Genomic DNA, 27,497 nt, shown 5'->3' with positions numbered 1-27,497 from the left:
TACTGCCTTGTTAGATGGAAAGAATGAGGACAAACAAAAACGTGAAGAGACAGAGTCGGTTCGGTTTAAATGTTGAGGAGACGGGTTTTTGCGAGGTGTGACAAGTGAAGTATCAGCTCCGGGATGCCAGAATGTGAGTTACAATTTTGCTTTTTCGAGGCGCTGACAGTTAGAAGTAGGATAGAAGTGTGTTAACGTGCCATTCGGAAAGAATTCAGACGTGTTAGTACAGAGGGAGGCTCGTGTTTGTTAATCTGGGCATCTACGAGCATTCAAGTCCGCGTGAGAAGAGTTTCCCCCCAAAACTCGTGTGTGTGTGTGTGTGTGTGTGTGTGTGTGTGTGTGTAACTTCAGTTCATCCGTATGTCAGTGCAAATTCTCACTTCCCTGTATCAATGCAAAGAGGGTCGTACCAGCTGAAGCTCAACGCATCTCTTTATCCTGCCCTCAGTTCCTCCCCTCCCATCATCCCTCCGACCGAGTGAAGAACTGAAGCGTCGTGAAAACAAATGGAGGTTGTTTTTCTCCCCCCCACCCTCCCGCCCCCTCCCCCCCCACCCTCCCTCACTCCTGCCCTCTCCCCTAATCCACATCCTCCAGCTTCTCCTCCTCCCGTCCTCTGTCTAGATGAAGTACTCCTTCTTGTCCTCTGCTCCGGAGTGGCCTCCCTCTGCGTTGATGATGGCCGTGTCCGCGTCGGGGGCGTCGTCCGAGCCCTTTGCCTCGTGGGTCAGATACGTTCCTGTGGAAGGAGAGAGAGAGAGAGAGAGAGAGAGAGAGAGAGAGAGAGAGAGAGAGAGAGAGAGAGAGAAATAAGATTGCTGAGGCAGTACAAACTGGGCTAAATTCAATTGAAAAGTGAACATTTTTAGACATCTATAGGTTTTATTGATATCAGTAGTTTTCACAGCGTTTCAATGAACGTATTTCAATGTTCAGTTCAAAGTTAAATATAGAGTACAATATATAATAATACAGTTACTCTAGACATCTAAAAGCTTTCCAGCCCAAGATATCGAGACGTCTTTCAACCTCCAAATCCACAAATCAGCACTTACAGTAAGTACTCCCAAAGCCCTCCAAAAGGGCTCCATCAAGCCTCTGACATCCGAGTAAAACCCTGTCCCGTGTTTCAGGGAGTTCATCCAGGTGACGTTCTTGCTAAGAGTCAAAGAGCAACTTCACAGCTTCTTTCTGCTGACATGTGCTTATTTTCATGTTCATACTTGTATCTTGGGTTCTAGAACGTGTTAACATGCTCCAATGTTCATAAAACACTTTATTTTTCTCATGTTGTCTGTCTGAGTATACCTGTATTAAAACTCCTTTTAGCGCCCGTCTTTTTTTTCTGCAATACGGGACCTTTAAAGAGATCCAAACTTTGGTAAAAACCTTGGAAAGTTGTTAGTTGTTTCATCGATTGCTTTTGTGCTTCATTAGTGAGAACTATCTGCATTTACTCTCACATTATGGCAATGAAATGACAGGGAATGACCCATTTTCATGTACTACGGTCCGTGTAATTGCCCGCTCCCCTGCTTGCCCCTGAACTCGTACACAGTTAGTCGCCAGACAGTGAGGAGCTTCACGCTATCACCCCCCAGATCCTACCCTCCTCTACACAGGTGCATTAACCAACCTGGAGGGAGTCACTAGGTGCAGCGACACGGACACGATCCCTCACAGACTTGGCATCTGTGAACACCGGCCACCAAGTGTTCAATATTCTGGACCAGCTGTGGCGCACTGGGGCGGCGGGAGGCGGGCGAGTGTTTATCAACCGAGCCACCTGGGAGCTGAAACGCGTTTACTGCCTTTTCAATTTCACCTGTCTCCGGCTGGAGCTGAGACATTTCAATTTGCTTTGTTCTTGTTTGTTTATGTGCTTAAAAAGGGGTGTTTTTGAGAACTGAATAAGAGTGAAACGAAAGACAAAGAAACACTGTTTTGTTGTCTCCCACGCACAGCGCACACGAGCAACAGGGAAGCTGACCAACATCATGAACAGGAAGCGTTTCCGTCCAAATGCGTCACTTTATTCCCAATATTTACCACGCTGCTGAAATCTCGCTAGCGTCAGGAAATTTTTATCTCACAGGAAGCTGAACTAAGATGCATAAAAAGGCAATGAACAAACATTCACTTATTGTCTTTCATTCACTTTATGCTTTGAGAGTAGAATAGGTTTCTGCACATGTACGTATGAGTGCATTTGTATGCATATGCATGTTTGTACGTGTGAGATCCAATCTTGGTACGCATGTGTCCATATTTATGCCAGTGTACCTCATGCATGCATGCATGAGTGCGTCCCCGTGCGTCTGTGTGGGCGTGCGAGCAGGTGACCTTTGTGTCTGATGAGGTATCTGCCGAGGACGATGAGGAGGCAGAGCAGGATGAAGACGATGACGGCAACCACCCCTCCGATCACGACGTGGTCCACGCCCGAAGAAGTCGACATGGCTGTGGGGTCTTAAGAAGAGGGGTTTTGGGAGAGGAGAGGAGAAAGGAGAGGGGAAACGGTAGTCGTGTGGTAAAGATAAGGGAAGGGGAGAATCGATACGAAAGAAAGAGAGAAAGAGAGATAAGAGCATGAGGGATAAATAAGGGGAGAGAAGGGAAAGAGAGACAGAGATTTAGAGGGAGGAGGGGGGAGATGTATGAATATTGGTGGAAACGGGAGACAGATGATGAAAGGCAGCAGAAACAGAGAACGAGAGAGAGAGAATAATGGGGAGAGTGACAGAGAGAAGGCAGAAAGAAAAGAAAAGGGGAGCAGAGAAGACTTGTCAACATATAATACCCCGGCACAGCGGCAAACATTCAGAAGACAAAGACAAGGATATGAAAAGAAAAAAAAGCCAGGCCAAAGAAAAAAAGAGGCCACCGCGTCGCCCTTCATTAAAGCTTGTTCGTGACGAACATGCAACAGGATTGCAAAGCGCACCCACCAAGTCCCGAGCACTTGTGAGGACCTTGTGGGAACAAAGGCTGCTGATGTCGGGTGAACTCACTGCCCCCCTTTCGTGCTCGGAAAACACTCAGTGGAGAGGAATCCGAGGCTGGATTAGCAAACCAGGGAATGTGGGGCAACTGCTCCTGAGATGCAAGTTTCTCACCCGACAGCAGAGGTTTGATATTTCCAGTTTGCCTCACTTCAGCCACTTTAGCTACTCGGCCCTCGGAGGAGAAAGCAATCTATGCAGAAATCATTTGACACCTAATTTATTCCGCCTGACTTTTCAAACCGGATCAGATGCTGGGTGTCATTTTTGAAAGGCACAACCGTAAAAATTGACTTTTTTTTGTTGTTGTTTAAGACGGAATGTAAAGTAAAAGGAGTTGGAAAGAAGAGACTGCACTTTGTGAATGTTTGAAGGGACAAGGACTCAACCGGGCATATGGGGAAACAGCTAGCTTATACACCCAACAGCCCCTGACAAGCAGAGAAATGAAGGCCAAACTGAATCTGAAGAGGGAAGGAACACATTACAACCAGCTGGGACACAAAATGATGGACTGAATGGCCAATTTTGGAGGAAAACAGTCACATTTCAGCCAGTTAGCGAAGTGAAGGGGCATGACAACAGCCAGCCAGAGGCCAGCCACAGCCAGAGAACAGAGAGAAGAGGGGTGGGGAGGGGAGGGGTGGGGAGACTCTGAGCACCAGTCAGAATGAGACACACACACACACACACACACACAGAAAGTCAAACACACGCACACACTCTGGCTGGCCGGCGTGGAGGTGAGAGGGGCATGCTGACGAGGCGAGACCGAGAATGAGCCCATAAATCCTGCTGTCAGCATCAAAGGAAAGCAGACAAGACCCAAGAACACCTCGAAGCCTGGAACCCCCACCCCCACCCCCCCACCCCCCACACACACACACACACACACACACACACACACACACACACACACAGACACAGAAAAAAACACACATATATAGAGACACACACAAAGAGGAAGTGGAACACTGTGTATATGACTTGTACCACTTAAGGGGTCATGCTCGTGTGTGCGTAGATGTTAGTGCCCAATCTGAATATGTGTGTGTGCGTGTGTGTGTGTGTGTGTGTGCGTGTGTGTGTTTTGAGCCTGTGTCTGAATGTATGGGCAACAACAAAGCATTACGTGGGCAGCAGTGTGAAATATTCATCCCTCCGCTCTGAGGTTCAAAGAGTCCCTTTTTTTTTTTTTTTTTCCAGAGTGACAGCAGAAACAGACAGAGCTACAGACAGTCAGACCTACAGGTCCACAGACAGACTGACAGACAGACAGACAGGTGGACAAAAGAAAGTCAGAACGACAGATGACTGGTGGAAAAGTTATACCTGCACTGTTGTCGGCAGCATCTTCTCAAGTGGATGAGTAGATGGGTTGTTTGATGTTTAGATTGATGGATGAGTGGATGGATGGATGGACGGTTGGTGAGATGAGTGGAGGAGTGTGTTTGGGGGGTTCGGAGTGGGGTTAGGGATTATCAACAGGAGGAAAGAGGAAAACAAGAAAAATAAAGACATGAAACAGCTGTGAAACCGGCACACGAACGCACTTTTCCTTCATTGTGCTTCTGCAATTCTTCTCTCGCTGTCAGCTTTGAGTATGTGTCTGTGTTTGCGAGTGTGTTTGTGAATGTGGCAGAAACTCCCAGTATCCTTGACTGCTACACGATGCAAGCACAGTTTGTGTATTGAGAAAAAAAAAGAAGAAGCAAAGTGGTAGCTTGAATGGTGTTTGTTTTTCCACTCCATTACTAAGCTTCTCGCATCTCTTTTGTTTGCAAGTGTGTGTGCAAGTGTGTAAACTCAGATGGTTTTACCTGTGAAAGTGTAAACTCCATCCAGCTGGACGGAAACTGAGGGAGTAAGGGAGGAGAATGGGGAGGGGGAAGAGGGATTGCCGGTGGACGGAGCGATGCTCGGGGAGGAAGGGGGAGGAGGGGAGGAGGAGGGAGAGAGTGGCAGGTCGGGGAAGAGGGCGTTGGAGAGGGTGGTGGTGGAGAATTCGGAGATAGTGGTCGACGCGTCAGCCGCGGCGGGGTCGGGGGAGGAAGAGGTGGAGGGGGAGGTGAGGTCAGGAGGGGAGGAGGAAGTTGGAACAGAGCTGGAGCTAGAGAAGACGTCATGAGGAGAGGAGGTTGGGAGGGAGGAGGTGGAGGAAGAGGGAGAGGTTGGAGAGTCGAGGAAGGACAGGGTGGTGTCTGGGGAGTCTGGGTCCAAGGGATCTTGGAAGGAGGAGGAGGAGGCATAGGAGGAGGAGGAGAGAGCAAGCAAAGCGCAAAAATGGCCACGGATCAAACGCACGGGCCAGATAATAGTGAAAGGGAAAAAAGCGCAAGAACGAAAGCGGTTGGATGGCAAGCGGTGGCGTTGGTGATGGTGGCGCGGTTGGATGAGAAAAAAAAACAACAAAAAACGGGAGGAAAGAAACGAAAGAAAATCAGAAGAGAAAAAAGATGGAAGCACAAGCAAAAGCCACAACAAACGACAGAAATAAAGAAACGTGATGAAGAAAAGTAAAAGAAGAAGAAGACATCCCCCCCTCTTCCCCACCACACATTTTTCATTCTTCCTTCCCGCTGTTCACTTTTCATGATTACCTTGCACCAGGAGTGCGTACTCCCCCTGGCTGCTCCCGATGCCGTTCTCGGCGAGGCAGACGTAGACGCCATTATCTGATTTATTGAGCCTCTCGAAGTGCAAGAAAGCACCGTCGACTTTGGCCATCGGGGGGAGCTCTCCGTCCTTCTTCTCCCATATGAAGGAGGTGGGCCTGTTGAGACAGGAGAGAGAAAGAGAAGAAGAATGAGTCCTGAGTTGAACTGCACATGCTCTGCAAATTCACAAAATGAATAAAGAAAAAAGTATACTGAGTAAAAGTAAAAATCAAAAGAGGGGCGAAGCGCTGAGAGGAGAAGGGAGCGATGACAAGCACTGCAGGACAAAGAAAAGAAATGATGAAATGATCAAGGGTGAGGTATAAATTGAAAGAAAAGAAATGGTTGGAAGTGAGGGGAGGCTTGGAGGAATGAAGACGGAGAAAAGAAAAGATGAAACCAGGGGAGGAGAGAAAGTGACAACAAATAAGAGAAAGAGATGGATGCTGCGGTAAGAAACTGAGGGACTGAGGGAGAGAATGAACGATGGACAGAGTTGAGGAAAGTTGTCGCAGCAGACGGTAAAAAGTGGGAGAAAAAAGGAACGATGAAGAAAATGATGGAAAGGAGGACGGGGTTGGGAGGAGTGGCGCAGCTGGAAAAAAAAGAAAAGAGATTAAAAGAGATGGAGGGAGAAGAAGACAACAGAACGAAGATCAGCATTTCAAATCAGCCTGCGTTAAAAAAAAAAGAAAAAAGAAAATCCATTCTGCATAACAGATTGTGTATGAGAGAGATAGCGAGACGTGTCTTGATAAAATAATCAATTATGTAAATGTACGAGGCCGTAAGCGCTGTACAGTAATTACAATGACGGGGAGACTGAAACGGAGACAGACCTGAATGGGCTGGACTGATTAATCGCTCTTGGAAATGTGGGAAAAAACCCTCGGCGACACCTAAAGGTGCAATCTGTAGACTCGTGATGGAGGCCAGGTGGCCTTTTGTGCTTGGAAAGGCACGAACAACACATCTCTCAGACCAATATCTTAAATTCCAGTTTCTAAAAATTCTAATAATTCTGTCTGTTGACGCTGCCGGGCAAAAATTTGAAAGCTAATGAGAAGCATCGTCTGCTCCCTTGACACCTGCTGCTGAGCAAACACTTGGGAGAATGTGGACTTTAGTATGAAGCTCAAAGTTTTTGAATACGTGTCTTTTTTAGGAACATAAATCCTAAAAATGCCACAAAAAAAGAAAGAAAAAGAAGAAAAAGAGCTTCAGCGTTCAGTCCGTTGTCCTGAGGCGAGTGAATTTTAAAGCCATGAAGTTCAAAACAAGCGTGTCATGGTCATGTTTGGCTACATCGTCTGGTTACCTGCAATAAAGCTGAGTCAGCTGTTGTATTCCACCGCCTCCAAATGTTGGCGAACATGCAATTAACTGAACAATTAACTTCGCATTGACAGGCAGTAACTGGTGCAGTGTTATTCTACACATAATGCTCAAAAGTCAATCGCTGTAGGACAGCAGGTGGTTTAAAGTGCGGGAAGCTGATTGGTCAGAGCGCGCTGATGATTCCCACCATGCACGCGTGTCTAAAAATCTTTTTACAGTTCGAGGTTATTGAAGGATGGAGCTGGTATTACGTTATATTCTCCTCATGTTCAACAAACCAACTCTCATTGCTGTCTGAGCCACTCGGCCCCAAGGCCGTTGGTTCCAGAAGACGGCCATGTTTAAAGCTGCTCTCGTCAATCTTTTCATACAAACAATGGATGAAATGACCAATCGTCCGACTCCGCGCTTCACCTCAGTGGAGTGTTTCAGCTTTTCTCAGCTCTTGCTTTTACGGCCGCAGTTTAATGTTAATGTTGCGCCATGTCTGCCAGCTGTGTAAATAAACAAGCCCCCTGTTTGCATACTCGTCGGCGATAACAACTTTTATAAGGTGATCGAATGTGTTGTTTACAACATGTTGCGCTGCCCCGATGTGGACAAAAGCATGAATTATTGTATCTTTTCAAAAAAAGCAGCGCTAACTCAAACAGGAGCACACATAGTGCTTTTGTTGGGGGACTATTTTGAGCTGCGGATTAATACACGTTTGGTTGCACCAGTGACAGCCTATAAATAAAATGAACCATCACAACAACAATCATCGAGTGCCATAATGTGACTCACTGATGAGTTTGGAGCAGAATAAACTTCATCGGACTTTAACGACTGAGGCAATACTTCTATTGGGAGCTCGCGATATTACAGACTCTTCACATTATTTTTGTAAGAAAATAAACAAAGGCAAAGATCAATATGACTGGTAGCATCAGCATTCCTTTTTAGCCAGATATCGGTATCATGGCCCCGATGACCGTTTGGAGAAAGCCTGACATTGTGACGGCTCTACTTGTGAGTAATACATTCCTTGTTGGTTTTGGCCCTTCATAGGATTTGTTAACAGCGAGAGAAATATAGCATGTGGCCGGCCTCATCCTGTTACAGGTTGCAGATGACTGTAATCCTGTTACATGCCACCTGCCATATTCTAACCCCGGTCAAGAAGCTTGCTCACGCGAGGAAGCTCGCACGCAATACATCTCCGTGATGCAAAGGCTTTTTAACTTCAAAATGTATAAAAGTCTCGGTTAAATGATTCAAGCTCAGATATGTGATGCAAGCACTCCCGGGCCGTGCTGATGGAATAAACGGGAAATGTAAAAAAACACAAGAAAGAATGTCGAGCACAAATTCCTTTCTCTTCTATTAGAAAGCTCTTGCTGCCGGGCGTCGAGGAAACACAGTGTTGCATTTGATACGGTAAGTTATTCTTTTGAACCTGACGGGATGTGACCACGGAGAGAAAATAGTGTGTGTCACGTGACGTTCGGTGAGTTTGATTGGGGAGGGCAGCTCGAGGGAGGAGAGGGAGGAGAGCGGCTGGGCGTGTCGCGTGGAAAGGTGTCGTCGCGGTGATTGGGTTTTGACTGACAGCTCCGGGGGCAACCTGTATCTTTGATTGGACACTAGATCATCCACAAGCGGCGGTGCACACAGCTGGACGTGGTCCCCGTCTCAAGCACGCGCACACACACACACACACACACACACACACACACACACACACACACACACTTTCTCGTGTTTGCTCTCCCTCTCTGACTTAGTCATTCGTTGCTTGTCACCAAATCTTTCCGTCTCCTCTCCGCCCACGCTTTTCTCCGCTTCCCTCCACCTCCTGTCGGTTTGCCCCCCAACCCCCTACCTCGCCTTGTCATTTGGTTTTTTTGCAGCGATCTCACAGTTTCAGCCTCTGCCACTCAGTGTACACTTTATGTAAAACCCTCTGTGTATCGGGATCTGAACCCTGGCACAGTCAGGGCCATTTTGAACTACAGAGAACCATTCATTAGCATCGAACATGACTACGTTTTTTATTGAACATACATCATTCACTGGCCACTTTCATCCAGGGTGTATCACAAATAAATACATTGTAGAGGTGGTCCCCGTGGGAATTGAACTCCGGGCCGCAGCACACTGCTCACGCCTCGCTTTTCTGCTGTCGATAATTTATCGACTCCCTTACTGCCTGTTAAAGCACGTTCACGTCATGACAGCCACCTCCTCCTGCCCCGCCCCCTATCTGTTCCACCTGCCAATCAAACTAACCGGCTAGTCCTATTCCTCTCCACTCCTGTGATGAGCCGGGAGGGGAGAGGGGAGAGGGGAGAGGGTGACAGGAGAGCAGAGCTGGAGGGAGAGGACGAGGAGGCGGGAGGGGGAGTTTAGGGGGGGAAAAGGTGCGAGGGGAGATAGAGCAGAGTTATAGGATAGGACGGGGAGAGGAGGAGGAGGAGGAGGGCAAGGAGGCATCGTGACAAGACGGAGAGGAGCGAACGAGCCGTGAGTGACACAGCGGCGGAGAGATAACTGATGATGGAGGGAGGCAGGGAGAGGAGAGGAGGGGAGAGTGGATCGATAGGGCTGGCTGGCTGAAGGTTCATCTATAATGCAGAAAGGCCACGGGGAAACAGTGCATTTTGGGTCGGCAGGATTTAAGACGGGGGAGGGTTGCAGGTTGTTGTGTCTGTGAGTCTCGGAGTCATTGTGTACACACTGTATCAGTGAACACGCGAGAGCTTGTACAAGCAGATGTTTTTTCCCCGCTAACAGCGCCCATGTGTGTGTTTGTGTACGTGTTATGTTTGAACAAGTGCTTTCTTGCAAGAGAGGATGTCAGAAACGAAAGGTGGCGATGCGTAATTTGACACCTTTTTTTCAGTCTCTAAATGTGTGTGTGTCGGCGTCTTCATATGCTGGTCTAAAGGGCCTCTGGAAATCTACTGAGACCATCTGGGGCAAGGACAGCAGCACCCAGCCTGCTCTGTTTATGAGAGTCAGGGCTTCCATCAGTACATGAGTAAGAGCCAAAAAGGCCTGTGAGAGAGGAAGCACTGGCGTTGTATAAATGATCGTCTATCGGGTAATTCACTCGGCATACGAACAACAGTGGTTGAAGAGATGGAGCTGAGAGATGATACGGGCCGCGAAGAGGCGATAAAAAGGCTACAAGCACTGTGAGAAAGACAGTTACATAAATCCTAAACTGGCTGTCCATCAGGAACTGTCCTCACCAGAAGAATCTGTGATTATGTTTGAAGAATCAAAGACACCGACCTTGCGTCATGCTACGAATAAGCGACGGTGGAAGTAGCATGATGTCACAGCATCTCATAAAGTGTGGGGCCTTGACGCCAACAGCCAAAGACGGCTTCTTCTCACGCGAGCCGAACCGTCACCAAATCAGGCGGTTAGTTAGTTGCTTCAACTTAACCAGACCGTGACCATGGAGGTGGCAGGTCAGAATAAAACCGAGTCAACACTTCACTGAAGCTCAACTGTGAATTACATTTTGCAACGTTCACCACACAGATTTGCCAGGTGAGCCGCTGCTGTGCTGCTGTGTCTGTGGCATACAGAATGTCCCACGCGCACTATTAACTCGTCCTTCTCGTCAGTGGAACGTGAGCATGAGCGGAAGAAAGTCTTAGTTGTGTCGCAAGCTGCCTGAAGTTACATTGAAGTAAAAAACACCAGCTAATGAGTGTCAGTCGGCAGGAGACTGTGTATGTGTGCAAGGGAGCATGTGGTGTCTACGTTGTGTGTTTGAAAGTGTGTATGCATGCACACAGGCAGACATGGTGTGAGTGACACGTGCGTGTGCGCGTGTGCGTGTGCGCGTGTGCGTGTGCGCGTGTGCGCGTGTGTGTTTCTTACTCGGGGTTGGCGTTGCCCGAACACTTAAGATGGAACTTCTCCCCCTCTCTCGGCAGATTGCTCTCAGGCACGATCTTCACTTTAGGGGAATCTGTAAGTGGAAGACAAACACACACACACACACACACAGACATTATAGTTTCATAACACAGGACTCATAAGCGCGCAGACGGGCACCGACAGTCTCATCCATCGCCGTCTGAAATCTACTCCCGTCTGCATCCTGTAGGCGTCCCCGTCTCTCTGCCTCCCACCGCCATGACATAACCCCCTTACACAACGTCATGACTTTCCCTCAGCCATGCGGTGCCGCCGCCTCGCCCACAGGGTGGCAGCACCGACACAGACTCCGACGCGGCTCCGTTTGTGGTTTTCATTTCAGATGATAAACCGGCTCCTCTTATTCACAGTGACTCAAGTCTGATCAGGTGCGCCAGCAGAGGAAGGTTAAATTCCTGCGTGGTCATTATTACAGGTAGCTGATGTGAAACTATTGGAGCAGAGATCAAAGACAGCAGTTTAACTTTGCATCTCCCCTCTCACGTCCGTCTGTCCTCTCCTCTGTGTCTCCTCTCTTCCCCAATGTCCCCGGTTGACTCACACAACACCCGCAGAGCGCGCTCGCTCCTCTTGTCCCCCGGGGCGAGGGAGGGGTGGTCGACGGCGCAGGTGATGGGGGCGTTGTCGTCGCTGCGGCTCACGTCCAGGGTGAGCTCGCTGCTCACGTTGTACGTGGGATCGTCTGGAACGGACTCCACCACGTTTGGACGTCCTGAGTTGGAGAGGGATGAGGGGGGGGGGGACAGTCAAGAGGAAGGTGTCTGCATCTTAACCAGGGACACTATCAACACCAGTACAACGCAGACACACACACACACATACACAAATACCCACATACACTAAGGCACGTACACTAAGGCACCGAATAAGGTTCCTTCACTGTAATTAGGATGGTTTAATGTTGTAGAACTGTGCAGAGCTGCGATGACCTCCATTTCTTCCAATTAAATGAAGAATGCCTTCTGTGCGGTTACCTTGTGCCCCTGGGTGTTGCGCACTGCTATCTGTCATTATATGCCACAGACTCTGTGCGTCTAACGGTGCATTTACTCACATTTCTAGAGCAATAACACACCTTTTCTGCTGACTCATCCGACGGTGTACACGCAAATGTTTTATCCAATGAAATGTAATCACGGATTTTAGGACGACCCTATGAGCCTCGGACTAGCAGGAGAGGTCTGAGGTGTTCATTCATTTCTCTCTTTTCCCCAAAGAATGTTTAGTTTAGTGTTGAGACAATTAGCAGATCAACATGAAATGTATCAACAAGTTTTATGATTCATTAATGTGTTGTAAAGTTATTCATTTAGCTTCACCTCCAGCCTCTTAAACGTGAGCGTTTACTGCATTGCTACGTTTTATCGTCGTCCATTGAATATCTGTATCTTTTTTGAACTGAAGTGATTTGAAAACACCATCTTGGGATCTGAAATCATTACGATGGGCGTTTTCCTTTCTTTTCTGATATCTTACAGCCTAAGCTGTTAATCTATTCATCAAAAAGCTCATCTCGAGACAGCAGTTAGCTGCAGCCCTTAATATGCTCCATTTCCCAAAGTGCTGTGATTTTGGTCGAATTGACTTAAACGTGCGCACGTGTGACAGGGTCTAACGAACAACTCCAGACTGTGTGAGAACAGTTTACTACGGTCAATAAGGTTATCACATCCTGTCAGTCGTGCACTCTGCCACAACATCCTTGTCCGTGGGGAAATGTCCATCTCAAAGCTCCTTCATGGCGTCGTCAAAGCTGCAAAAGTCAATGTTGCATGTTGCTGTAGCTCCTAATGGCAGCCAGAGTGAACTGGAAAGTTCAGTTCCCTCAGTACCCAGAACTCCTGTAATGTAGCATCAGTAAACTGCTCACAGCACGCTCGTGTTTTCTAACCAGGCCGGCCTGTGATGTTTCATGCAGAAGGACACCAAAGGGACGACAGAGGCCAAAGATCTAATGTTGCTAAGTCCCGCTTTCTTTGGACTCACTTGCTGTTGCTTAGGAGACGGCTCGTATTTCGTTCACTGAGCACGAGGAAGCAACTAAACCCGAGCGCGGAATCTTATTTTGTTTTTGGGCAAATAACGAGAATCTACAGCATCTCAACGGCAATCTGTTGCAGCCATGCTTGTTTCTTTCGTAGAGCGATGAAACAGCTCTGTTTTTATGATGTAATGTTTTCACATTGAGACGTTTCACATTTGATGTCGTCTTCCCTTTGCATTTTTGGCAGCAGCCGCAGCAGTCTGTGCAGGAGGAAGAGAATAAAGGAAGAGCTGTGCAGGTGCTAGCGAGTCTGTGGGGCAGCAGCACCGGAGTTACACCAAGTATGAAAGCATGAACACAGCGGAGACCGTCACCCCGATCTCGCACTCTATTGTAAGAAAAGAGAAGAAAACATAAAACTGGCTGGTCGGACCGTGAAAGTGGTTGGTGAATCTTGGAAAGTGGACCAGAACCTTATCACTTTCTCTTGCGTCGAGTGACACACACACACGCACACACACACACTCGGGCTTGCACACACAAGCATGGGCACATGTAGGTCAAGCTTATGAATAACATATACACAGAGGAGACAGAGATACTGGCAGGGGAGAAGATTGGAAAACACACACTTTTTCCTCTGTCTCACTCTCAAACACACAGATATCACAGAGGCCGAGACAGACCCCTCCTCCCCCTCCCCCGACAGAGAACTCTTCTAATACCACTGCATCTAATGACATCGCTCGTTTTATTACCATAACCAGTCCTCTGACCCCCAGAGAAAATTTGTTTACCTTCCAGCTGCATTTCAATAATAGTACGCCACTCAGAGGAGGCCTTTCGTCACTCTCTCTCTGTCTCTCTCTCTCTGTCTCTCTCTCTCTCTCTCTCTCTCTCTCTCTCTCTGCACACACACACATAGACAGTATACAGCCTTTATTAAAGACCATGGATCTCCAAAACCAGACCTGGGAATGAATAAAAAAAAAATCCTGTTTGTTTACTGACTGCCTCCTGTGTAAACTATATTTTTTCAAAATCATACAATTGAGCTTTAATACATTTTTCAGGTCAAAAGAGTCATGGAGGTGACTGAGAAAATAAATAAGATGCAGTCGGTTTCGGTGTATTTTTTCCACAAGACAGCTGTGGATCACATTTCCTCATAATTCACATTTCCTCAGTTCATTATTTGATAATTAGAGTAGATTTGCATGTCAGGTGCAAGTGGAGCAACAAGCGTGTCGGGCTGGGAAGCAGCAACATGTTGTCACACTGGATTAGGTAACTAACAGACTCCCTCCCTTAAAGGGCCAGTTCATCCAAATTGCAAAACAAATTCATGTTTCAGCCACGCAAAGCAGTGTTTCTTCCCGTCGAGGGTTTTCAGACATTCGTCTTTGATACATCTGTCTCTACGCATTAATAATGGAGTTGAATTAAATTTCAATTGTGCTGCACGCAGCAGTGGAACGGGAATTTCCCTCACATCCCGGTGTTTTACTCGACTTAATCCACAGAACAGGCTGAGAACAGTTTTTCATACTTCTTTCATAAAACTTCTCTGTTAAGAAGTAGTGCCACAGAAAACTGTGCCCAGTGTGTGTTTTGTGGAGAGCAGACTCGCACCGATTAGACTTTTTAAGTCCTGATACAAACACCTGGCTTTGAGTATCGGCCGATGGCGAGTACCGATACGATACCAGTGTTTAATTAACAAGCTGTGTGCCTCACTGTGTGGAAGAGACTGGGGTCATTCTTCATGTGTAAGGCAACATCAGGCTTGACTGAAACAATGCTTTCTTAACTACGCAAAACTAAATGTAACAAATAAGTACATATATAGATGTAGATATAGATGTACTCTCTTGTTGTCTAATGTAATAATGGTTCTCGGTGCATCTCTCACCCAGAGTCATCAGGATGCTGTTTCAGGAAACAGCGGTTGCTGCTGATTTCTTTAAAATGTCTGTTTGTTTTGAATACTTTGAGCCCAAAATACGATTACCAAACCGCTGTGTTCGGGGATAAGTCAAAACCTGGACAAATAAACTGAAAACTAACTAAGTGAGAACCTTAAACGGTATTAAAAGCAGCTAGAATCATTTGTAGATTCAGACTGCACACTAGGATACCCGTCCAACTGCAAACGGCAGACAGACGCAGTTAACGGCTGGTGATGGTAGAGGAGCGTTCAGCAGCTCCATATTTACCTGAAGACGGAGATGGAAGAGGGTGGATATAGGACTAGCATTCATCAGGTGGACACAAACACGTAAATACGTCTATTTCGGCAAAAGTTTGCTTCTGCACCACGTTTGACATCGATATGACATCTGTATAAGCTGATTAAATGTGAACGAGCTTGTTTCTGCTGCTCCAAAGCAGCATGTGCAAAATATAGAAAGCTGTACACTCCGTCTGGTGATGAACAGGTCTGTACGTTGACAAGCATATTGTAGAACAGACCATGCAACAGGAAATGAGACGTAGAGCTGAGGGTGTGACCCAGACATATCTGCAGAGGAGCGTAGATACAGAGAGCTGCAGGAATGAGTCTCTGAACTTCCAGTTCCCTCGTCTCCAATTCAAAGGGGTTTTGTGAATGGGGTTTTGGTTGGATCCCCGAAATAAGATCTGCGGTCAATGATTGTAACGTTTAAATACATTAATTTATTGACCCTAGGGTCACATTGTGTTTTTAATGCTTTTAAATGTCTGCTCTGTTAAGCACTTTGTGATACTATTGTCTGTGAAAAGCGCCATATAAATAAAATTCATTCATTCATGTAGCTCAGTGCTGGTGACGTGAAGTCATGTGACCGTTACGTAGTTCTTTTATAGCCGTACGGCAGCATTTTACTCCTGGCGATTGTATTTACGCTTCAAAAATCATAAAAGTGGTGTTCATTTGTGAAGGTTATATTGCTTAACAAAAATGTGTAAGTAACAGAGCTTATTTTATGTAATAATCCAAAAGCCAATGGAAGAATCCCATTGGCTTTCTGTCTAAGGAACCAGTGCGAGGCTAACTTCCAGGCTGGCCTATACAAACACATTATCCCTGCAGCACTCTATATACCAGCCTCTGTCAGAGAGCTCACTGCCCAGTTCAATGTAAACCTGCCGACATCCTCACGTCACAATGTTTGGTTCATCTACAGTGTACATTTATGATTACCTTCGTCACATGATTCATTACGATCAAAAACAGTTCAAAAGTTCACAAAAATAGCTAATAATTACAAAAACATATATCCTCAAAGTAAAGTTATTAATTACTGATAAATCATGAAGTATATTATTCCAGCATTAGTGGTGTGTGTGGGGGTTTCTCCCTCTTAAATATTGTAGCTCGACAATACTCCAGCACTCGCTAAAAATTTAATAGGATGTCTGTACTTCTTATTAAAACTTCCATTCCTCCAATAAAAAGGTGGGAAACCGGCACATCCCTGAGACTAACTCCCCCCAAGGTGGTGATGGGATGCAGACGAGGAGCTGGTGCTGTTGATGCTTCAACCCCCGAGCGTACAATCCACCGTAAAACAATCATATTAGTAGAATCAAACAAGTGGATGCAGCAGTTACTGCGTCCAGCTTGTTTGGGCCGTTAAGGCTGGAGAAGTGTGCTTTGTTGTGACATCAGTTTATGGATTAGAGCTGAATCATTAGTCACATAATCGACGAGTGGCTGGAACCCAGAATCATTTAGTCGCATAACGAGATGTAAAATGTAGTTTTCATCATGAAAGAAGTGAATCTGCCAGTGCGTCGTGTGTTTTGAATGCAGATGCCACTGTGTGATATCTCGTGAGACGCGGAAACACTGATGTGCGGGAGAAATTATCCATCCAAATTGTAATTTTAATGCCGTAAATACTGCTCGAAGATGTATTACAGTGGAACTTTTTTGCAATCTTTGCTAAGTCCACACCAATTCTGTTAATCAAGCTACCATTTCAAAACATTGAGAGAAACAGCGTTCATGAGCGTGTTTCTGCCTCTCAGAGGTAAGAATCTGCAGCTTGTATTGGTTCATTTTATTTTATAATGTGATGTTTTACTGCGTGTTCTTGAATATCTTTGGGTTTTGGACTGTTGGTCGGACAAAACAAGTCATTTAAAGTCGTCACGTTGGGCTGTGGTAAATGTTGATGGGCATTTTTAACTAAATGTGGACATTTTATGGACAAAACGTAAAACAAAATCGAAGATAATGACTGAATAATTAAATGTATTCATCAGTTGCAGCCCTATTCTGGATGGAAATAACATAAAATAATGAGCAGTTGGACCACTGTGGAAAAGTAAAGTGAAAAAGTGAATACAACTCATTATATTCAACAACTTTGCCAACTGAACAAGACGCTTAAGGCCCAGCGACTCCAGCGAAGCTGCTGAGCTGCTGAAAGTAGAAGACTCTGGCTCTACTCGGCGTCTCCGAGGTGAATAGGCAGCAATGCATGGCTTAACAGCGCCGCCATGCATGCTCGGCAAAAAGCCCTTCCCCCGGATAAAGGGAAGGTTTTAAAATAATCTAAACGGTCATCACTTTTAAGCTCGAATCGGATTACGTCCTGCCAAAGCGGCCCGAGTCTGATTCGAGCGCACGTGTGAGGTCATCTAATTTGGAAAGAAAGTTAAGTCGCCTTGTTACTGGATTAGCGGGTGAACGTGTATCTCCAGCAGTGGAGGAGGACGAATGACATTCACCCAAGTCAACTTCGAGACACAGTGTTTCCATTTTCTTCACTATTTTTCACACGTTAACGATGTAAACGTTGACATTGTGCCGCTGCATTTTGAAAGGATCATCTTCCACCGCTGTCCGTCCCTCTGATGTCTCTTTCCGTTGCTCCGTGCGGACACGCGCCCACGAACCCGTCGCCGTCCGCCCCATGTCCTGCATTATGACAATTTGGGCCGGTATTCAGCCCGCATGGCCTGAAGTGCCACCATAAATCCCCATTATCCTCGATCCAATACATCGATGTCACTAAATGATCCACGGCCCTTTCACACAGTACAACTAACACAGTCTTCAAAGCTCTGAGCCTTTCATTCTTCTCAATTACCACTCCCTTTCCCGCACTCTCTCTCGCTCTCCCCCCTCCTCTCCCCCGTCTCTCTATCTGACTCCTCTTTCCGGATTTCTCCCTCCGTTTCGTCAGCCTTCCCTCCTTTTTCTCCCCTCTCACCTGTTGCTCTCTCCAGTCCCCTCCTCTTTAAAACTGCCCCTCCCACCACCACCCCCCCCCCCTTTGCTTCGTCCTCTACCCCCAAGTCTGCACTCCAACTCAGCCAAAGCCTTCTCGCCTCTTCTTCTGTGGTTTTTTAAATTCCCCTACTGCTCTCTTTCTCCGTCAGTCTCTCTCTTTGCTGCTTCCATCAGCCTCAGTATCCTCGCAGTCGCTCCAGCTATTTTTATGCACACACACCCGCTCATTCATTCACTCCCTCTCTGTTCTCTGTTTTCTCGGTGGTCCCTCTGTCACTTTCTTGACACAAGGCGTCTCTCTCTCCCTCTCTCTCTCTCTCCCTCCCTCCCTCACCCTCGCACACACCCTCGTTCCCTTCTCCTTCTCTTTGCTGCTTTATTTCTACTGTCAGTGAAGCTGTCAGAGAAGCAGTGGTGAGCAGCAGAAGTCTCTTCTTTCCAACACACACACACACACACACACGCACGCACACCTACGTGCACCATACCATGATGAGATGAGCACTGTGTGACTGTGTGTGCGTCTGTGTGTGCCGTTCCAATAATGACTGATTGGGGTTGTGTGGTGTCAGGACGGCTGGGCGAGGCCTCGAACACACCATCGTTCACATCGAGTTGATGTCCTTCAAACCGCTCTCTGTCTGTCTCTGTTTCTCTCTGTTCTCGCTGTATATTTTAAAGGCTCGTTTCACCCAAATTACAAAAAAACAGAGCCGGTGTCCCTGTGACTTTGGATGCAACCCATCTCCCAGACAAAGTTGATTCAGCAAAACCCGGGATTACCGGTACATCAATTGACTTGTTTTTTTTTAACATTCAGCGCCAAGATTTATGGCAACAAGTTATTCATGTCTGCAATATGTTTGCATGGCAATGGGAAAGACCCTATATGGAATATAAGCCACGTTTAAAGGGGCATTGGGGGGGGGGGGGTCTAAAGAAAGACGCTGTCAAGTTGCATTACACGACACGACTAAAGCTCTCATTCTCCACTTGCTGTCAGGAGCTCCCTGACAAATTGGCGTTGGCTCGGCGCTTGCAAGTCGCCTCTCAAGCTCCTTGTGTGAACTGTTCAAAGGCCACGCTGTAGGCATGTAGCAGGCTAAAGAACTGGACTTGTCGGGGAGCTACAGTCAACGGGGGCGCAAGACACGGGTTGATGGGAAAGCTGGCGAGGAGTCGCCTGTAACAACAGTAACTTTACCGCGTATGTTCACTTACATCGTTTAATCGCGTCACTTCTCGCTGTGTTTTTGTGACAAATCGTAGTTTGGAGCCCAGGAACACTCATCGGGGATTCCTCCTGGTGAAAGTTCTGGGAGTGTCAGTCATAGTGTGAAAAACACAGCAAGTTATAAGACAAGTTGTGCAGAGTGAACGTAGCTTTAGGTATGAACCCAGTGCTGTTGAAGCTTGACCCATTCTAGAGAATAAAAGTCGGGGCCTTTGATCAATTTTGCCCATCTGTTAAACATCTGTCCCTCGGGAGTCCCCTGACTTTACGGTTAATCCTCAGCAGATGTGGTTCCGATGAAAGCGTTTCACACTGAGGTCGGTGGATCATCCAGAGGAAACACATTTCTGCACATTTTGTTTCATAAAACAAAGCTGTAAGTCAGAGTGGTGCGCACCACAGACACCCCCCTTTATACTGTAATGCCAAAATACAGATATCTCAAAAACTGGACGAATAAAACCAAGCTATCTGCGTGGCGAGATACCATCACAGGTAAGAGTATCTTATGGTATTTTGGATGAACTCACAAAATCCAATCATCTCTAAAAAGCAACAATCTGAATTTCCAGCCTCTTCTTTCTCTCTGTCCCTTGTTTTCAGTTCGGCTGCAACAAAACGAGCAGATAATCTGTCCTCTGGCGGGCAGCGCTCCCATTCCTGCTTCAGTCCATTCTTTCGATTCATTCCAATCCATAATTATAGCCAACACCAACGCTGCCAAGGCATCAGGACACAAGATGGGCATTTTTGCATGACAAAGGTGCATAGAGGGTAGCATTTTCACATCAATAAATCATTCTCACAACATTATAATTATATGATTACCGTCGAAAAGCCCACTGCAAATAAACTCTACCTGTTTGCACAGATTTAGCGGGACATCTGCTGGAGAGCTCAGACAGACAGAGGGCGGTGTTCTTCCAGCGCAGACACAGCTTAAAGCTGATGGTGACGGCAGATGGTGGAAGGAGCAAAAAGGGCGACAGAAACAACACTTCCAACATGTTTGTTCCGCTCGGTAAAGCAGAGCAGGAAACGTTTGACTGATGACGCAACAAGAGGCAGGGAGGATTACGGGAAACATGGCTGCAATTTGGAGAAACGCTGCCAATGCCAAATACCACTGGTGTGACTCAGAGGCTGCCAATCGTCTCCTTGATTTTCAGTTTATCTGGAAGAAAGAAGCTACTTCATCCTCTCATGACATCCTCGCTGCGCTCCCTCTGCCTTTCCCTTCCCTGCTCATTTCTCCCATTTTATCTGGAACAAACAAGAAACAGTCGGCCTGACCCGCATGCAAAGCGCTCTCTATCTCCGTTTCTCTGTTCGACCTCATCCCTTCATCCTCTCCTCCGCCCCGCCTTTCATTGCTGGATTCTGTCGTTATATCCCCGGCTAGATTCGACCCACGCTATCTCCCGCTCTCTGTTGTGTCGCTCCCCGTATAGCAGATATGTTGCAGCTCAGCGGATGACACACTCGCCAAGATAAACTCTGCATCAACACACGCCCAAACCACAATAACAGCAAACACACACACACAGTTCCTGGATGCATGCATAGGCAGACATGTACAGGATCGGGACTTGAAGGGATGATGGGAAAGAAGGGCACAAACACGCTCTCAGCATGTTTCAGCACTCGGGCACAAAAGCAGCGTGCTCTCAGACTTGCAAACACACACACACACACATATGCAGGCACAGGTTTAGGACGCACAGAGAGACAGCAGGCAATGTGGCAAGGACATAATACACACACACACACACACTGCATGATCCCCCCCCCCCCCACACACACACACACACTCAAGCTACTTTCTCACACAAACAAAAACACATAAATCCTCATACGTGAGCCATATGCGCACAAATTCCAGCTTGTGTACAAACATACACACTTGCAAATCCCCATTCACACTGATTACTGCAGGATCACACACACACGCACACACACACACACTTAAGCACAGAGAGAAACACACACACACACACAAACACTTGTTTACAAGCACAAGCCACATACTTTACTATTACTTTACTACACACACACACACACACACACACACACACACACACTGTCCTACACACATAGCACACCAATGTGCTTTCTTACCACACGCACAGATCCAGCATGAGTCCAAGCCAGAGTACAACAACAGACACGTCCAACACACGTTTTCTGACCCCGCAATACACACACACACACACGCGCACGCGCACACACACACACACACACACACACTCACCTTCTACCTCCTGGTCTCCTCTGTACCAGCGCAGCCTGGCGGGGGGTTTGCTGCCTGTACTGGTGCAAGTCAGGGTGACTTTGCCCCCATCCAGCACGGCATTCTCAAAGCCCGAGATCTGAGGTTTACCGGGCACACCTAGAAAATGAGGGAGGGCGAGAGTTGGAGAGTTAGCAAAGGAGCGAGAGAGAGACAACTTTCATGCTGCAGAGTTCACCTTGTAGCCAGAGGAACGCATAACAGAAAGGCCAAAAGTTGCTGTGGGGAAAAATACAGAGTTATATCAACAGCAAAATTGTATACAGCATCCTCAATACCGCAGAATAATTTTGTATTCTCTTGGCTCTTTAATGACTGCTTTTAATCGTTTTTAAAATCGACTTTAATTATGCGTTTCCTTTGCACTTCGTCTCGATGCTTTTGATGTGTCACGTAAATCGCTTTGGATTGCCTTGTTGCCGAAATGTTACATATAAATAAACATCAGTGTCAATTAGGACCGATGCATTAGAATATTGTTATGTTTTGCTGACAACCACTTAAGGCGGTGCAAATAATTACCATTGTCTCTCAGAAGGAGAGGCGGAATTAGCTGAATGTTTCTTCAGCATCACAAATCCTCTCAGGGAGGAGGTCTGTTTGTGGATGTAACACTAGGGGGCGCTGTTTGAACCCTGTTTTCTACCGAAAATCTGCATGACCGCAATCTATTCCCTTACTGTAACCCAGTTTGTGTGCTTAAAGTTGAACTTTATAGTTAATTTGTGGCAAACCATGCTGTTTTCTTCTCACATAACTAAGACGCTAAAAACCTAAAAACCTTACCACCACCCTTTCACAACAACGCTACGTAGCTAGCGTGTCATAGAATTGCTAATGATGTACTAACTCTGCAAAGGTTTTTGCGTAGAAACGTAACATTTTAGAAACATATATCTCCTTCCAGCCTCTCCGGGGAGCAGGTATTGCAAATTGCTATTAATAATACATGTATTTTACAGGGGAATACTGTATTAACATACAGTAGAGTAGAAGGTTACTGTGTCTGAACTTTCTTTATTAATGCACCACAAAAAGCTCAGATTCTACAAGTCTCTAGATATGTCTCGATATGTCTCGAGACAAAGCACATTTTTGGTCAGACATTGAAAACTTAAATGTAAACAGAAGCTAAATGTAGAAAATCATAACCGAACTTTTCACTGAACTCGTATCAAGTATTTCAACATTTGCCAACTGAGATGAAAATGGAAATGCAATTAATTCGATGAGAAAAAAATAATAATGCTGTAAAACCAAGAACACGAGTTCTGCATTAACTCTGACAGCCTTGGCATTTCTACAATACAAGTCCGTCTGTGGCATTGTGTGGCTGTTCATTCCTCAGTACTTTAGGTCAGTCCAAAATGTCAAGCAAATTACTTATTGCAAAGATTATTAAATACGACTCCCAGAATTCATTAGTTAAAAGCAAAGAGAGAGTGAGAATGAGTCAGTCGGACTAAATGGGGGTTTTTTTTTGGGGGGGGGGGGCACTTGTGTGAGCGTTTGCAAGAAAAAGAGAAAAGGACAGAGGGATGGAGTGAGACAAAGGTCAGATTCAAACTGGCTTCAGCCAAGTGAGCCACCAGGAAAGCACTGAGCCAAACCAAACTATCATGATATGCCTTCCTCTCCCAGAGGTGTTCTTCCAGATCCCAGCAGTCGGTTAAAATAAGACACATTTTTGCCTGATTGCTATTTTCACTTGGAGCGGGAGTTGCAGATAAAAGCGGGAGACGGAATGTACAACTCCGTTCTGCCAAATAGTTCAGAATCCACTCTCCACCATCATGGTCGAAGGCAAGGGTGGAGAGAATGAAACCTTTCTTGCCGTACTCCATCTGGAGCCGTTGTGGGCACTTTTCTCCAAGCGTTGGCGGAGTTTACTGTCATTTCGCTTTTGAAAATAATGAACATTCGGTTTTGCCGGCTACCGCAGAGCGCCATTAAGGGAGGAGAGAGAGACCGAGTGATGGACAGAGGGAGGAAGAGAGTGAGCTGAAAGAGTAGAGCGTTAGACAGAAATGTAGAGGTAGAAGGGAGAGCGAGTCATGAAGGAATGCCAGGAGAGAAACCCATATTTCAGTAAAATTGACAAGATGTCGGACCAATTATGGAAAGGTGTGACATTTTGTCAGGCCAGAAAACAGAAATTCCAATATTACAAGTTTTCAGGCAGTGAAGAAGTCGATGGATTCTAGATGGATGGATGGATAGATAGATGGGTTTCTGCCATAGTTGCTGTGGCATTAGATTAAATGATATTTTCCCTGCAGACAGACAAGCAAACCGACCAAATACCAATATATAATGCTGTCAAATAACCAAGGTATATAGATCAAAAAATAAAAACGTGGTCAATTTTTAATGTCGCAGTATTTGATGTAGTGCACTGTGTGCGGAAGCTCTCTGGCAGTAAAGGAGCGCTGAATATTAATGAGAGAATAATACTGCACATATAGAATTGGCTGGAGAAGCCCTGTCGAGACCCTTTCCTCTACAAGGAGAATAAAAGAGAATAAAGCCTTTATAAATTATTCTCTGCTTAGCTCAGGAGAGAGCGGAGAGGCATACCACACATTTTACACCAACAGACACACAAGCATTTAAAACTGACCGTACTCAGCAGTTATGCGCTGGTGTGTGTCTGTGTCTGTCAAAACCGTGCGCATGTCAAAACAAGAATAAAACACATGCTGTGCCAAGACTCGATATCCTCGGCTGATTTTCCCATCGGGGTCGATGCGTTTGTAGACATCTAAGCATACATTTTGAATGGCTTGGCTTCCCCTCAGGGGTCGTGAAATATTTATCGAACGCAGAATACAGTGTCACAGCCGTCAATTACCGGCATGAGAAAAAAAAAAAAAGATCGACTCACAATTACTGCACAATTGGAAGCAATATGGAGGATGGATTCTGATGTTAATTTGAATTTAAAGAGCGAATGTAGACCCGCCTTCACCCTTGCTTCGACACACACGTTTCCCTTCCCCCCCACTTACACACACACACACACACACACACACACCAACATCACATTAACATTTCAGGCGCTCTGCTAATTTAATTAATTTCAATATTCTTTGCAGCACTGCCAGAATATTTGAGTAAATATCATAAAAATGATTTATTCAAGGATGCTTCCACAGCTCTGGACTGACAAACCCCACATTTGGGGAACAACAATGTGGCCTTTCAGCTCCAGAACAGCCGTCGTAAGCCCCCCGGCCCCACCCCAAATATCACAATGTCAGCATCTCTTGTCTCCACTTGGTGCATTTTTCAAGTGAATTAAACAGAAACCCTCTGCAGCTCATTTTTAATCCTCCTCAATACTATGAATAAGCTTAAATATCAGAAATGTATTCTGTGTCTGTGTCATATGGTGAGTTTTTTAAATAAATGTGGATGCGGGTTTTTTGTGAGCAGCACAAAAGATGAAAGTGGCTTAAAGTGGATTAAAAGTGGCATTGGACGCCCTGAAATATTGGCCATAAATCTGCCCACCACAACCTCCCAGGAATATCCCACCAGCTGTCTGCCATGTATACAGTCAGTCTCTATTGTGGTTGTGTGGCCATTAGCTCGTGCATTACAGTATTGCCATGCACAATGCTTTGTTCTCATCTTCAAGTAAAACCACAAATATGGCCAGAATGAGCTCACACTGAGACACAACAACCTGACGAATAAAAATATATACGTGAAAGATTGTTTGTGAGGGTCCAAAGCCGAGTAGCCCAATATCCAATCGATAAACAGGCCCACTCACCACTGACAGGATGACCACAATTTATCGCAGGCTGCAGGGAAGCAATAACACATCCCAAAGAAGAGGAGTGGAGCCGGTTCATCTCCACACGAGAGTTATATGAGGACACACCCTTACACATATAGGTTAAGGCTGTAAGAAAGGATCTGGATCAAACTGGATGAAGGCATCACAGGGAAGGCTATGGAGTCATAACGTTACGCTCCACACAAGGGATCATTTTGGGAATACTTCTTTTTTTTTTATTAAGTTGTCTCAATTTATTTTTCAATTAATCTGACACTTCAGTTTTAACTTTTAAGCGAAATTCAATTTTACACATGAAAATCTGATTATTCTTCATAAGGAGTATGGATCTAACAAAAAGATGAAAATGAAATGTATTATGGGAAACATAAAGCATACAGTGATTTTGCAGCTTTAAGGCCTTTGCACACCAGGGGGCATGAAGAATAGACGAGACAAAAATGCAAAATACTCGCCTGGGAATATTTCACGCTATTCACACTGGCAAGGAAGCGAATTTGCGACAGTTGCAGCACTTATTGAAGAACAGCTTTGAGTAGATGCAGGCGGGCAGAGTACCAACTACCAGGCTCCCATTGACCCGAGCAGCGTCTGGCAGTCTGTCTGAGGCTAACTGTTATTTAGCCTTTGCTACTGGAAAATATGTTGCTTTCAGCAAAATGCTTTGATTTGAGGTCCCTCTGGTAAAGATGACATAGTGTACTGTATATGTCTCGGGCTTTTATTGTGAAAGGTAAGAACGGTACGCTCTGCATTTGTCACGGTTGCCGTCTTGGTTCAAACAACAGAACCTCCCTATTTGTAAGCTTTGAGTACATCCGCCACACATAACGCGGTCGATGTCTTTATTTGCGGAACGAAAGCAAAAAAAAAAAAAATCAACCTTGTTCCAAAAAAATAACTATGTTGCTCTTTCACCACGTAATATTTGTGTTCCATGTGAAAGTATTCACGATAAAAACAACAGCTGGTTAAAAAATATATTGACGTGCAAATCAATCGCAAGAAAAAAGGCCTCCGGTGACTAAAGGCCTTTACCCACAACACCGGATATCTCAGCCATTGTTGCATCGATTGCAGACATTATTTTATAATCCGCCTTTGATAAGTCCTCTAACTTAATAGAAGCGCAACACTAAACTGCTGGAGTGGCAATCCTTTGCCTCATGCCAACAGGCAGCCTCCGCTAGCATGTCACAGTTACAATGCACATCCAGAGGGTCAAACCTCGTCCTGCTCTACACTCTGCAGGGCGGATCAGGCGAGCACAAAGCCACAGCGGCGTATCAAGGTGAATTCGAGCCACCTTTTCGTCATTCTAAAAATATAAACTGCTCTTGTCATTTAATGGGCCCACATTTTCTCTGTGTATTTGGAAACCCACTGGTAGAACAAGAGGCCATAGTTGTGGAATTGTTATAAACAACATGACAAAGTGAGGAGAAAATAAGAAAAAGATGCCAAAAGCTTTGAATCATCCGTTTAGATTCGTCACAATCCAACAGGTTCGGGAGAGAAATCAAAGACAGACTGCAGTCCAGCTGATTTGTACTGCCGTCAATCAGTCCCAAAGGAGATACGCTGGAGTACGAAGACAAGGAAGGCAAGGACATCACTCAGCAGCATTAGGCCTCGGAGAGAACAAAGAGCATTTCTCGAGAAAAGTCCGCATCGGAAAGAAAACCTGGACGGGCCTCTGAGAGAGGGACTCTCCTTCAAGGACGGACAGGACATAGAAAGAATTAATTACGTAAAGGGAGCTTTACAAAAAAAGTATAAGAAGAAAAAAAGATTGTATTCATTTCACATATTTCTGCAGCATCAAAAAAGTGAATATGCTCATATGCTTGACAAGCCAGGGTGCGTTTCAAGGGCTGGAAAAGTTTCAACCTCTGTTTTTTGGCAACATCAAGACAACAGCTTTCCCCCAGCAGTATGCAGTGTGTGAGATAGTGTGAACATGTACTGTGTGTGTGTGTGTGTGTGTGTGTGTGTTTGTGTGACCCACCTAGCACGGTGAC

The 27,497-nt window shown here is 45.9% G+C and overlaps 1 protein-coding gene across 1 annotated transcript in view; it reads right to left on the bottom strand.

Annotated features, from left to right (window-relative positions):
* Window positions 1-605: 605 nt before the first annotated feature.
* The window catches only part of cadm3 (cell adhesion molecule 3), a 73,673-nt gene continuing 46,781 nt past the window's right edge, over window positions 606-27,497 (bottom strand). Inside the window, exons 4-10 of the mRNA XM_079285667.1 lie at window positions 27,485-27,497; window positions 21,633-21,770; window positions 11,481-11,651; window positions 10,880-10,970; window positions 5,606-5,778; window positions 2,347-2,472; window positions 606-742 (exon numbers count right to left, since the gene is read on the bottom strand). The exon at window positions 27,485-27,497 is cut by the window's right edge and continues 140 nt beyond it. Coding sequence (XP_079141793.1) covers window positions 624-742; window positions 2,347-2,472; window positions 5,606-5,778; window positions 10,880-10,970; window positions 11,481-11,651; window positions 21,633-21,770; window positions 27,485-27,497 — 831 coding nt within the window. The 3' untranslated portion in view covers window positions 606-623. The remainder of the gene's footprint in view (window positions 743-2,346; window positions 2,473-5,605; window positions 5,779-10,879; window positions 10,971-11,480; window positions 11,652-21,632; window positions 21,771-27,484) is intronic.

The sequence above is a fragment of the Melanostigma gelatinosum genome (genome assembly GCF_949748355.1).
Source record: "Melanostigma gelatinosum genome assembly, chromosome: 15".
NCBI lineage: Eukaryota > Metazoa > Chordata > Actinopteri > Perciformes > Zoarcidae > Melanostigma > Melanostigma gelatinosum.
This window is presented reverse-complemented; position numbering and strand designations above follow the sequence as displayed.